Source organism: Psittacula echo (assembly GCF_963264785.1).
Source record: "Psittacula echo genome assembly, chromosome: 1".
In the NCBI taxonomy this organism is placed as follows: domain Eukaryota; kingdom Metazoa; phylum Chordata; class Aves; order Psittaciformes; family Psittacidae; genus Psittacula; species Psittacula echo.
Window position 1 is genome coordinate 4475646 of NC_137735.1, and position 13683 is coordinate 4489328.

The 13683-nt window shown below is 37.0% G+C and overlaps 1 protein-coding gene across 3 annotated transcripts in view; it reads left to right on the plus strand.

Moving 5' to 3' along the window:
• Positions 1-13683, plus strand: part of CTNNA2 (catenin alpha 2) — a gene marked incomplete at both ends in the record, with an annotated part of 463369 nt that overhangs the window by 438575 nt on the left and 11111 nt on the right. The window contains one exon of one of the 3 annotated variants that reach the window (XM_080629642.1): positions 10698-10841. The exons of the other annotated variants lie outside the window; for them this stretch is intronic. Coding sequence (XP_080485768.1) covers positions 10698-10841 — 144 coding nt within the window. The remainder of the gene's footprint in view (positions 1-10697; positions 10842-13683) is intronic. 3 annotated transcript variants of the gene reach the window in all.

Here is a 13683-nt window from a genome sequence, read left to right on the forward strand (position 1 = left end):
AGTGGTTCTTTTTGGCATCATTGACTTTGCTGCAAATAGAAAAACAGATCTAAAAGTAAGAAAATGGCACTCCTGAAGTGTAAATTTTAATTTCAGTAAAGAACCCACTGTTGGTTTTCCCTTTCCTTCTTCCATTTTTTTTCCCCCAGTTACTTCTCTCCTTTGATCTTTCCCATCAAATTCCCTGCATGCAGATAGCAAAATTATTTTCACCAGATAAGTACAATCTGGCAATTGAGAGTTAGCGTACATCACCCTAACCTTATTAATATTAATGGTGCAAGGCAAATTTAGACTATCTGTTGATTTGGTCCTTTATGTTACAAGGTGAGACTCTTAACTCCTGATTCCAATTGAGTTTTGAAAAGTAAAATAAGAAACAACTATGTGATACCTGTTCTTCAGTGCAAAGCCTTGTAAACTTGAAGAAGATTATAGTGAAGAAAGTAAAGAAAAGGGGTGAGGAGGAAGTTAGATAGAATTAATATATTTAAAAGTCCTTGTTCGTAATAAAAGCCTCTCTGACCTTGGTGAATAAACAGATATATGGTTCTGTAATTTTAAATTGAATATTCAATTTCTAATTCTTTAAGAATAAGTAACCTCCTTTACTAAAAACAGAGGCTAAAAGAACTTCAAAATAATTTTCTTTGTCTCTTGCCTTGGTTTATTTAATGTAATGTGTATTTGCTTTAGAATCAGTTGCACTATTGTATTAGAATGAATTCTCCGAGCTGCTAAGCATATTCAACTCTCAATGAAGTAAATAGCATTTTCATATACTTAGCTCTTACTGACAGATAGCCTTTTTGTGGTAGCTACTTTTGTCGAATAGAGTTGATTTTAACTATGACATTTGTTATTTGGATAGAAATTCAGTCTTCTGACTCTAGAGCTGCTTTATTTTTTTAATGTTCCTGTCTGACTCTTGTTAGCTAGACCATTACAATAAAGCATATCTATATATTCATTTCTTCATCTAGACTAAATATCCACTTGTTCTGTTTACTGCTGCTCTGAAGCTGATCAGCTTATTTATCTACTATCCATTTAGGTTATGAGCTTGCATTTTTTAAAACTCGTCTTTATGGTAGTAGCTTTGCTACAGTCTTTCCTGCAAGATTAGATCGAACAGAATCTGAGAAAATCCCTTATCCCTATCGTGTTCAGGTTTGATTTAGAAATCTACAGATATAATCAGTTTTATTATCAGAAAATTTGCCCAAAGAGTCTTAAACTTCTGAGCCAGATAGATATGCAGTGTCATACAGAGTAAGAGTCATGTACCTCTGAACACTGGCCGAAAATAGTGAATCAGTAACCAAAGCACACTCCAAACATACCACAGCTGCGTCCAGTTTCCAGTTATTTTGGAAGGCTCATTTATCTTAGCATAATAGGCTCAGGTATGATGTAAGAGAAGGAGCCTCACAACCTGTTGAAGATAAAAGACAGTTTACTTAAAACTGTAGCTTTATCCAAGAGTTCTTCCTTTGTGAATGTAAGTGAAGACTTTGGGGGAAAAAGAAAGGAAAAATTGCTAGACCACCGCATTAACTTTGGGTAGGAAATTATGAAGATTCCTGTAACACTTGGACTGGGAGGTAGGATACATAAAGTTATTAACAGATGTGGGATATACTGCAAAATAGCTGTATGTTTATCCTTGATCAGTGATAAGAATGAGGTAACTGGAAAAAGCTCATCCTCATCAAAACAAAATAAGCCTCATAATTTATCACAGAATAAACAGGTTCAGCTGGCAAACAGTTTCCCTATCAATTCTGCCTATGGATCTTGCATCTAGCAATCCAAAATGTTTTAAAGGTCCTACTGTTTTTTCATCTAAGGCCGAGTCACCCTGAAATACCTTGTGCTGTAAAAGCAAGTCAATATGTGTATGGACAGTGACGTATCAAGTTTCTACTTACAAATTCCATAGACTCAAAGAAAAGTCAGGTAATTAGAAGTTCACCTGCTATCAAGAGCAAATAAGGCTGTCTTTCCCTGAGTTTGGGTTAAGACATGTGCATAAGCAGTTACTAAAAGCCACTGCAGTAGTACTTCATTTCCTCTCATCAGAAAGCCTTTCTGGGTTTTTTCCTTTGTTTTAAAATAGGCAATCAGAGAGAACTTTTCCTTTGGAAATGGTTAAGAGTATGGAGAAAGTGTTGTTTTGGAGTTTGGTAAATGAAATAATGCCTCCTGAATCAGGAAAGAAATTAGCATTATGTAAAAAAAAGTTGGCTGAAGGGACAGTTGAAAGGGCTGAAGTTTCCTTTTCTTCAAGATTCTCAGGAGTGCAAAACGGTTACTCCTGCTACTTTCCTAGCATGAAAATAAGTTTTGCTGTTCATTTATAACAGAAATGGAAGAATATTGTATGAAGCGTACTCACAGAAACAGTCTGACAAATCAGGATTTATAGATATTTCTGGGCTGGTCTGCTTGGACTGGCAAGCTGATGGTGTTTTCAGTAGAAAACACCTGAGCTAAGATCTATCTTTACTTAATGCTAAATAGATATCACTGATAGATTTTTTTGTGTTTCGCCTGCTACTGATTTGATTTACTTGGAGCTGAGGGTTAGAGTGGTTATTCCTAAATAATTTCTGTGTTCATGTCTGTTGGATAGTGGGTGCTCAAAGAGTTACGCAGCACAAAGGAGAGACACAGTCCTATATCTAAGCTGACATCACTGCAAGACTAGAGTTTGCATTGTGATAATACATGACAAGTGGTTATAACACAAGTGAATATACTCGAATTAGTTAAAGAGAAGTAAAAATTGGACCCAGGGACTCTATAGATAATTACTAAATTACCTAAGAATATAATTTGACTTTTGTCAAAAAAGATGGGCTTCATGGAAAGGTATTTATTTAGGATGGGCTTGGTGGAAAAAAATTTTGTTTTGGGACTTGAAAGCATTGGGTAAATGAGAGGACTTTGGAAATAGTAAGGAAGTAAGCCAAACAACTTGAAATATGAGATATGAAAGGGGCAGGGAAAGAAAAAGCCAAACCGAAAGTAATATAGGAATATGAAATCAAAGAATTGCAGTGGTGGGAAAGGACTGAGATATAGTCAGGACCCTAAAGTTGGTTGGACTCCATAATAATCTCTTCTCCCCTAGTAGAACAAGCAATGAGAGAAAATAGAATCTTAAGGTCTTTTTTTCAGCTCTGTACAAAGACAGGGAGGCTGGGGCTAGGTGGGGAAAGTGACAGACCTTGATTTACACTGTATATTCAACTAGCTCATGTCGTCTGCTTTGGAATAAATGAAAGAAATGAAAAATATAGAGACATTTCAGCTGTGTTTTTTGGGATGGAGGTATATTCAAGTAACCTCTGCATATGTGTTTGAATAAAGTCATATTGATATATGAAAGGCTGAAATAAAGCCATAGCAAGTATACTTTGTCCCAAAATATATGGCTTTATGAGTCACATGATACTTATAAATATACAGGTTTTGATAGGACTTTATCTGGAACAAATTGTTTGAGCTTTTCTATTCGTGACTAATACAGGAGTTTCCAACTTCTCCTGGCACAGGCTGTATCCCTCAATACACTATCCAGGAAAGCGGCTACCTGATGATATGGTAACATAAAAAATTTATCATCCTGACACTGATGAAATTTACTACTCCTAGAGGATACAGGCATCAATGAGCTATATGCAGGTTAATCAAAATGAGTGCTGATAAAATCCCTCATGGTCATGTATTCATTATATATGCTGTATTACACGGAAACACTGTCTTGGGGTTTTCTGAAAGTTGAAAAAGTGAAGAATTCCCAATTATCCTATGAAAGAGCTCAAAGACAAATACAAAAGAAAAAAGCATAAATAGATGTATCTATACTGGCTCTAATGCCATTTGCAATGCCTCTTTCAAAAACGTCAAAATAATAAAGATTTAGCTCATTAGACAAAGCTTGCCTTTTGCTTCCCAGTAAAGGTAATGCAGATCAGGAGCCAAGAGAATATGCAGTTGTCATCATCCTTCAAGGGATAAAAGCCCCAGGTAGATAGTGCAGCAGCTGAGTGGGTCTCATGTTGGCAATCAACTAATTTCAAGTTGAAAGTTGTACAGGAGACCTCTAGAGGTCTCTTTCAAGTGAAATCATAGAATCATAGAATAGCTAGCGTTGGAAAGGACCTTAAGATCGTCTAGTTCCAGCCCCCCTGCCATGGGCAGGGACACCCCTCGTTAAACCATGCCACCCAAGGCCTCATCCAACCTGGCCTTGAACACTGCCAAGAACGGAGCATTCACAACCTCCCTGGGCAACCCATTCCAGTGCCTCACCACCCTCTCAGTAAAGAATTTCCTCCTTAGATCCAATCTAAACTTCCCCTGTTTAAGTTTGAACCCATTATCCCTTGTCCTGTCACTACAGTCCCTGATGAAGGGTCCCTCCCCAGCATCCCTGTAGGCCCCCTTCAGATACTGGAAGGCTGCTGAGTTCTCCACGCAGCCTTCTCTTCTCCAGGCTGAACAGCCCCAACTTTCTCAGCCTGTCTTCATACGGGAGGTGCTCCAGTCCCCTGATCATCCTCATGGCCCTCCTCTGGACTTGTTCCAACACTTCCATGTCCTTTTTTGTTGAGGACATCAAAACTGCACACAATGCTCCAAGTGAGGTCTGACGAGAGCAGAGTAGAGGGGCAGGATCACCTCCTTCACGCTCCTTTTGATGCAGCTCAGGATACGGTTGGTTTCTGGTCTGTGAGAGCACACTGAGGCCAGCTCATGTTATGTTTCTCATCGACCAGCACCCCCAAGTCCTTCTCTGCAGGGCTGCTCTGAATCTCTTCTTTGCCCAACCTATAGCTGTGCTTGGGATTGCTCTGACCCAGGTGTAGGACCTTGCATTTGGCATGGTCATAAGGTTGGCATCAGCCTACCTCACAAGTGTGTCGAGGTCCCTCTGGATAGCATCCCTTCCCTCTGGTGTATCAACCGAACCACACAGCTTGGTGTCACCGGCAAACTTGCTGAGGGCGCACTCAATCCCCCTGTCCATGTCACCGACAAAGATGTTGAACAAGACCGGTCCCAACACCGATCCCTGAGGGACACCACTCGTTACCGGTCTCCAGCCGGACATTGAGCCATTGACCACAACTCTTTGCGTGCGGCCATCCAGCCAGTTCTTTATCCACCGAGTGGTCCACCCATCAAATTGATGTCTCCCCAATTTAGAGACAAGGATGTCGTGTGGGACAGTGTTGAATGCTTTGCACAACTCCAGGTAGATGACGTCAACTGCTCTGCCCCTGTCCATGAGTTCTGTACAGTTTGCACAGTGTTTTAACTCAGCTGAGTGAAAAAGCCCATAGGATCTTATTTTTTAAGTTTGTAAGTTCACATAGTTTTGCTGGATTGGACAGTAGTATATATCCTGAATTTCTGGGCATTTGAGGAATCATAAGTATGTTCCAGATAAAAAATAGCACAGAAGATGGAGAGGTTGGTTCATTTTTATTAGCGTTGCAGTTATTTCTTCAAGGCAGCAGAATGAAGGTAGATTGGTGATGGGCAGAGCTTGCATTATGTAAGAAAAAGTAGATGAAGCTTAAGACATAACTGACAATTGAACAAGAAAATATTTTTTATTAAATAATCTCAGTTGCTTTGAAGCTACAACGTGTTGATATAAGGCTGTTTCCAGGACTAAGGAAATACCTCATTGTGTAAAAAGACACATACAAACATGGATACACAGGAAAATGAAAGAATATATACTGCACAAATGCAAAGATGTAGTCTAGAATTTCATTTGGAAAGCCAAATTCAATTGCACTTTTCTTCATTAGAATATATTCTTGGAGACAAGGAGCACACACACTTTAATATGTCTACATTTAGTAGGTTAAAATATAGACAAGTCAGACTTTTATCCTTATTAAGAAGCATTTTGGCTACAGGGAACATGCATTTGTGCTTTATCAGGCACAAATATTCATGAGTTTCTGAAGATTAAATATATTGAAATTTCTTATTAGAAGAGTTTTCCGCAAAATAAAACATTTCTGATTCCAAATGTTAAGCCATTTAATTCCATGAGAACAAAGCAAAGTTTTACAGATTCAAGATTGAGGCTTGAAACAAATATGATCATAGAAAAATATTAGAGAATTGAAGGAAATACTAATATATATGCTTCAGTATATACTGCATTTGCTTTAAAAATAATAACTCCATAATTCAAAACTTGTCTGCTACAGCAGTTATGGCTTCCATCCAGCTTGTTTTCCTATTCCAACCCATGCTGAATGAGATGGGAAGCAATAGGAATATTATGGCTTTCTGATACACAAACTGCACCAGCCCTACAATAATTAGCAAGGTCTCATTCTAACATATGCTAAGGTATGGTCCTAAAATACTATTCCTGTAAAAAATGCTGTAAAGAGAGGCCTTCAGTGCTATCTCATGTTCACTTGTTTTCCCATCTTACCACCTTTAAAGGAGGTAGTTTAGGACCAAGCTTCACCATTTTGTCTTAAACAAGAATTCGTCTGTCCTGGGGCATTCTCAGGTGGCCTCTTTAATGCCCAGCACAGATTTGCTAATAGGTACATCATGACGCCTTAAATAAAAATTAGGTTTCTTACACATGACATTATGAAGAACTGAATTTACATAATAAACTTAACACACAAGAGGAGACATTGGACAGGAGTAGCTCTTTTAGCTGTTGCAACTAAGTTCTTGATTTGGTAAGACTTAATCTCACTTCTAAAAGTAATATCAGATGATGCTTTTACAGATATTAAAAGAATAACAGCTTCAGTTCAGACTCCTCAGTTTCTTTGACTTTAATTACAGTTCTTGACAACATGAGTTGCAGATGAGTAACACACACATAAAAACACTCACAGACAAGAAGATATGCCCTGAAGGGAAAACATCAGCAGGTTTTCCCAGCCTGAGAAGAATCAATTGCAAATACCAAACAAAACTGCTTACAACCAAGCATTTAATAAAATTCCCAATAGGAATGTATTTCCATTAAATGCAGGAGGTCATAACAGCCTTTAGGAAGAGATCAAACTGAGTGAGGAAAGTTAAAAGTTGCCTTATATCTTTAACCTCTGAAATATTTTTTCCACACATACTATTATTACTCTTACTATAATTATTTATGAAACTCGCAGGAGCAAAGGAAAAATATGTCTGTTCTCACATCACATCATTCATCTTAAATAACTGATAAGCAAGTGCATCAAAAAAAAGGCTTGTTTTGTATAATATATTCAAGATATTGATATGGAATCTAAGTAAAAACCTATCTAATGTTAGAAAAATTAATCCTAACCTCTTACTATTAGATATTCTCAAACGTTTTCTTTTAACATCACTTCTTTTTAATTCTGACAAATACATCATCAAAAATACTTTGTGAACTAGGTTACCAGGTAGGTAATAGTATCACTAGAAAATGAGACAAAACATACCAGTAATGTGTCCTAAATCTCATCAAAGACCAAATCAGAACTCTGTGAAACTGGATTAGAGCTTCAATATCTTATCCAAAACACTACAGAAACATTTTGGTCCTTTTTTATACCTACAACTAGATTCAGCATTCCCATTGTCAAAAAATTAGAGAAGTTATAGCTTTACTCAGTCTCAGATGGGATGTTACGTATTTCATCATTCCCTAGCTATGACAGATAATGAACAAAAAAGATTTTTCCATTCATCCATCAAGCTGATCCACAGCAGCAAAAGGACATCTTTGGGTCAGAGGCGTGCCTGTGTTAAGGTCTCAAACTTTCATGAAATGTGTCAGCTTGACATTTTTACATGGCCTTTTCAAGCTGTTGTTTCAATTTCTTAAAATAGATCCATTTCTACCTTCTGTAGGTATAGCAATAGCATCCTATGATGTTTCTGCACAATTGGTTCTCCTCAGCTTTTCATAGTCTTGCCCTGCTTAAACTTTATAGATAGCAGCCATTGGTACCCTAGTGGTGCCTACCCATTCCCCATCATCTGTCCATCTTTTTAAGCAAGACAGCAAGCACTTTGGTGGGATTTTTTCCCAATAAATCTTTGATGTCAGACTGAACATGGACCCTTTTTTTAACTTGATTTCTAGTGCCTGAGTGCAAGCGATTCAACCAATGACTTGAACTGCATTCATAAAGCTTTCTGATGGTGTTAGGCTTAAGTTACATTCCTTAAGAAAATATTTTAGAATATAAAAGTCCTCATTTACTGTCTCTTTGCATTTCTATGCATTCATTTAATTAATCTTAGTTGTAATCGTTAGAACACTTTGAAGATTTCCTTCCTTTCTTGAATGTATATACATTTTTTGAATGTTTTCATTTAGGTATTTTCTTTCTACTTGTGTTCGCATTTTAGGTAAGTAATGTGTTCTAGAGTACATTCACAAGTCATTCTTATCATTTTTGCTCTTCCCTTATTTTTCTCTGCATCAACTACAGATATCACAATAAGAAGGTCAAAACAAGACTTCAGATTTGAGCAGTGCTAGCCCCAAAATGCCATCTGTGGTATTATCTGCTATCTAATCTATTGAACTATTTATATCACATTATCATGATGGAAACTACCATATTTCTCTGTATTTCTCATCTTGTGTTGCTACTGAAGGATATTCTTGGCCATATTCAGTCTTCTAGGATTTAATTGTGCTACTTCTGTATGCTTCTGTTCCAATAAATGACAATTTGTTTCTTTTTTGGAGATTTTAAAACTGCTACTACAAGATTAATATTTCTCATATTTAAGGATATATTCTCTAAACATCCTTTTCTATCAGAATGAGGAATCTTGCTTAGGCTTCATAAAGCCTGGTGGTCACAGGAATTCAAAATATGTTCCTACTTTATTTGGCAAAAACAACTGTGGTGCAATAGTCAAGTTATAGGTTACCTAAGTTATGAATTAACTGAATTCTGCCTGGTAGTTTTTACCAGTAAAGCCTTTAAGAGCTGAATTTTTCTTTTCTCTTTGGCATGCTAGTAGGCAGACATTTTAATAAATAGATGCAATACAGGGTACCAGAGGTGTTTTTCCTCTTCTCTGTCTTCATACATGCAAATAGCTTGAAATCAAGATGATGTAATGAGAATTAAGACAGATATGTTTAATTCAATTACCAACAGAAATTCACAGCACTATCATCGCTTTGCATTACTCAGATGCAGCCTAGTTTTGCATTGTGTTCCTGAAGTTATATATCATCTCTAACAATCACAATAGCTCTTCATTTAGTCAACTGAGCGAGACTAATTGTTGAGTTTTTTAAATCCACAAATACACTGTTTTAAAGTAGCATCTTCAGATAGTGCAGGTTTAGGTTGAGATTAAAAGTTTGAAGAGTAAGAAGAAAAATACTTGACCTCTGTTGTTTAGGTGAAGTGACTACTACTAGACATGAGTCATACTGTTTTTTCAATAGAAGGAAAGGAGAGAAAAAGAAAAAAAAGCCCACAAACAGAGCAGAGAATACACGTTAATCATTACTGAGGCTGAAAAAATAATCATGATTAGATTACAATTTACATGATCCTTGTAACAACAAAAAACCTATGGGAAAATGTCAGTATTAACTCAGCGTGCTTGTAATACATGCTCTTGAAAGAGATTTTAAGGAGCGTTCGTTTTTCCTCTTACAAAAGGCAGGATCTTATGCTAGCACTCTTTACAGGCACTGACTGGTCCCACATTCTCTGAGCAGTTTTATTTAATGGAGTTAGGTTCAGCAGTATATACTATTTTTTTCAATTTCAGTGTACAGCTAGGTTATTAAGAAAATTCCCTGTGGATAATATAAGCAATTATGTTTACTCTTGAACCTGCTTTCCCAGAATTTGGATGATAAAAATTCCATTTACAGTAAATTAGAATGAATATCCCATTTTAAGCCTTCCTCTTGGGAGGTTACTTAAAAAAAGATGTGCTTCAGCCTGTAAGGTTGTCATTGTCTAAAAATGTACAGTCTTTAAAAACATCACCCCTTTGCAATTCTGTTGGTATTTTCTGAAACTTTAAAGTGTGCTCTGTAAGTAAATGTATGCCCAGATTTTTGATACTTCCCTCACTTGTTCCTTCAGCACAGTTTGTCAGCTGTCATTTTCAATGTGAGAAAAACCTGACCTCCTTCATGCAGAGGTGTAGATGGCCTACCCTCCAGCTTACTCTATTCAAGGGTCATCCCAGAGGTCTGGATCATGTAAAGTTTATTCAGCACGAGTGCACACAAGTGAAATTCTAGTTATAGTCACTGGAGTTCAGCTGCATGCATTAGTGTTGATGGTTTTGTGCAGTTCAGCTGTTCAAAACCATACACAAAATAATGGTACTTGGAAGTTTATTATCACCAAATTCATGCCTGATCTGATGTCAATCAATTTAATGGGGATAGAGCTTTCTATCCTCTGATTTTCATCAAAAGGTGCCAAAATTTATCCCCTTTCCTAATCAACAAACTCTGTTAGGCCCACACTTAACCCGTGCTATGGGAGCAAGTGAGAGGAACCACCAGACAGCGGGGTTACTCATCGTGGAAGAGTCCCTGTTTCCTTGACCAAGCATAGCTCCTTCAGCACACGTTTTCCTCTCTCCTCACCTCTACGCTACGGCGCAGTATTTTCTCTTGCTCTCTCTCTCACTATCTCTTTTCTGTATCTCTCGGAAATCAGACTGGAGTTCAGAGCACTTTCACTACCTTTTATGAGGTAGAGTGTGATGTCATAGATGGGGGCAGGGCTAGTCAACTTTCTACCCACCCACCCACCTGTGCTGAGGGAGCTACGCTTGAGACCGGAAGCAGTGATTCCTCGACGGTGAGTAACCTCCTGTCTCATCTATACCTTTTAACTCTATAGATCTGGGGGTGGAGGGGAAAAAACATGAGAATGGGGATTTTTTTACTTAGTTTGGTTGGGTTTTTGTTTTAATTAACCACAGGGCTCACAGAATGAATTGCATGCATCTGATCTGCAAAAAGTAATTTCCTTCCTGTTCTCAACTCCTAGAGTTAATGACATCTGTAAAGCAATGATCATGTCTCTTTGCAGAGGTGGCCTGTTTACTGCTGGTTAAGCTGATTCTTCAGTGTTTAACTTGCATCGTGAAAAGGGGGACTCTGGTCCCCTTGAACACAATTGCTAAACTTCCACTAATTTAATTACAGTAGTGCTGGGCCATAATTTTTCTAAAGAACTTTGGGATTAAAGATAGATGGTGTTGTTTATTTATTTATCATTATTAACCGTGAATTATGCCTGTTTATACAGAGTGGGATTTTTTTTTTCTCTATTCTCTGTTACTGTTTTTATTTGCTTTATCCAGAATGTTTATGAAGCTATGTATTTGCAATAGGCCAATTATAAGACCTATTTTATAGGTGAAACAAAATTCAAAAGTAAATTGAGAAAGATGTAAAATTAAGCAGGAAAACCCCAGGAGATGTAACTGAGATTTAACCTTTGATATTATAAATCAAAACATTTGATTTTTACTGTGGTAAAAGCTTGAGATGGGCAACTGCTAACTAAATTTCTTGGTGTTTTTCTTGTGTCACTACTTAAACATTACTATTTTACTTTAAAGCACTGTTCCTGTAACCTATTTCCCTTGTCTCCAAGTATTACTGCTTCACTGTTTTAATATCCCTCAGCATTTTTAAAAAGACAAGATGGACTACGAAGATCTTCTTTTCTGGTTTCTGCCTCTTGGGTATCTATTAAAGCTGCCAAGATGTCAAAGCTCTCATACAAAAGGGCAGAAGAAAGATCATATGAAGATTTTGGCCCTTAGGAATACCACAAATCTTGCTGTTCTTATTCATTTGAAGCTCTTTACCAGCTCTATGTGGGGTCTTGTCATATCTCAGTGAAAGGCACTAAAAGGCAGGAATGCATACTCTATAAATGAAAGACAGAGAGAGTGCAATCACAGCCTTTTCAGCAGAGGTGGTCCATAGCCTGATTGATGAAGTACTTCTATTTTCAGGTGACTACGTGGCTTTGAGGAATTGGGTATAGGATGGAGACCATTCCATCTTCTAGTCAGTGGCACAGATTGGGGATTGGTCAGTAGTGATGGATAGATATTCCTCCCTGATGACTTAGTGATGCTCTTTGTATCAATGCATAGGAGATCTGAATGAAATTCTGGGGTGATGAAAGTCTTATTTATAAAGCTACCAAAACTTTCACTAATGACTGTTTCCCTTCCTGTCACAGAGAAAAATAAGGACGAAGAACATAAAAATTGGCTCCCTGAGTGGTGGCAGCCTTTCTACCTTTGAATAATGTGTGCAAGGAGTTTTATTGCTACTGCTTATTCCTTTAGTGAATCAAACATTGAAATGTCCAAATATTTCTTTGCAAAGCCAAGACCTTGTCTAGCAAACTTAGCTTTCCTAGCAAACCAATAGGAAATGAAAAGCAGGTTAGTCAATCTCTAATGTTTCACTGGGAAAACTTTATCGGAATTGCTGTTGCTAAAGACAATTTGAGGTATGTTCTTTCCAGAGGCAAATGCTTTGAGGTAAAATTTAATTTAGATCCAAAGCATATCCTTTGCTGATGAGTTTACAAAATTGTCTTTGCACATAATTCTTTTTGCGTAATGCAGGATGCTGTAATTTTTGCACAGAATTAGTAAAACATAAGGACCTACTGTACAGTGCCCCTAATCTCACTTCAATGATATGAAAGCAATTTTGTGGCATGCAGAGGGAAACTCTATTTAAAAGCGTTGGGAACAGGAAATCAGAATTGGTATCATTCAGTAATTATGGTGAATTAGAGATAGAGATCAGCACTGAAGGGGTATTGTGGAACAGAGATGTCAGTGGATTACTTCAAATCCAGATAAATTTGTCTCTAAGTGTATCTTGTAAGATGAGAAAATTAGCAGTTGGCTGACTTAGGTGTAGGGGAGAGTTTGTAGAGGGAATGATAATTAAAATAACATTAACCATTGTGAGAATTAACCTGGAATATGCCTGTGCCAAATCTAATAGCGAATTTTAGTCCATGCAATCCCAGGATGTGAGTTTACCTGAGTAACTTTACACTGGGAGAATAAATAGCCTAATTTTACGTTTACTGAGCTAATTCCCCTGTTAAATTATTTTACAGGCAGCTATGATTAAACCATGCACAGATTCTTGTATTTTACTGCTTTAGCTTAATTATATATTCAGTCAGTTGCAATGTTTGCTTTAACGGTATATTATCTACGTACATAAATTAAAGTAAAATATAATAAGGCCTAGATTTCAGCAGATTTTATTAGGTGTGCAATATGAAAACTATTAAAGCAATATCTGACAACTTCTCCCAATATATACTAATTTAAACAAGTTAAATCTTCATAAGTGCTTTATAAAAAGAAAGTTACTTTATGATAAGGCATTCTTGAAAACTGCATTGTGTTATGTTTGCAAGCACATTGTGTATTACTGACTTAAAGCAAAACCAGTAACTAGCATATTTACACCTATATATTTAAGGAGGTCAACATTTAAATTACAGATTTGTTCCTCATTCATACTAGCAAGGTATGAGCAATACTTTAATGGTGTAAGATCATATATAGGAATCAAATATTTTTTCAGTGTTATTAAGATGTCTATGTAAAATTCCCAAATTTTCTGTATTTGCCAGGTTGATT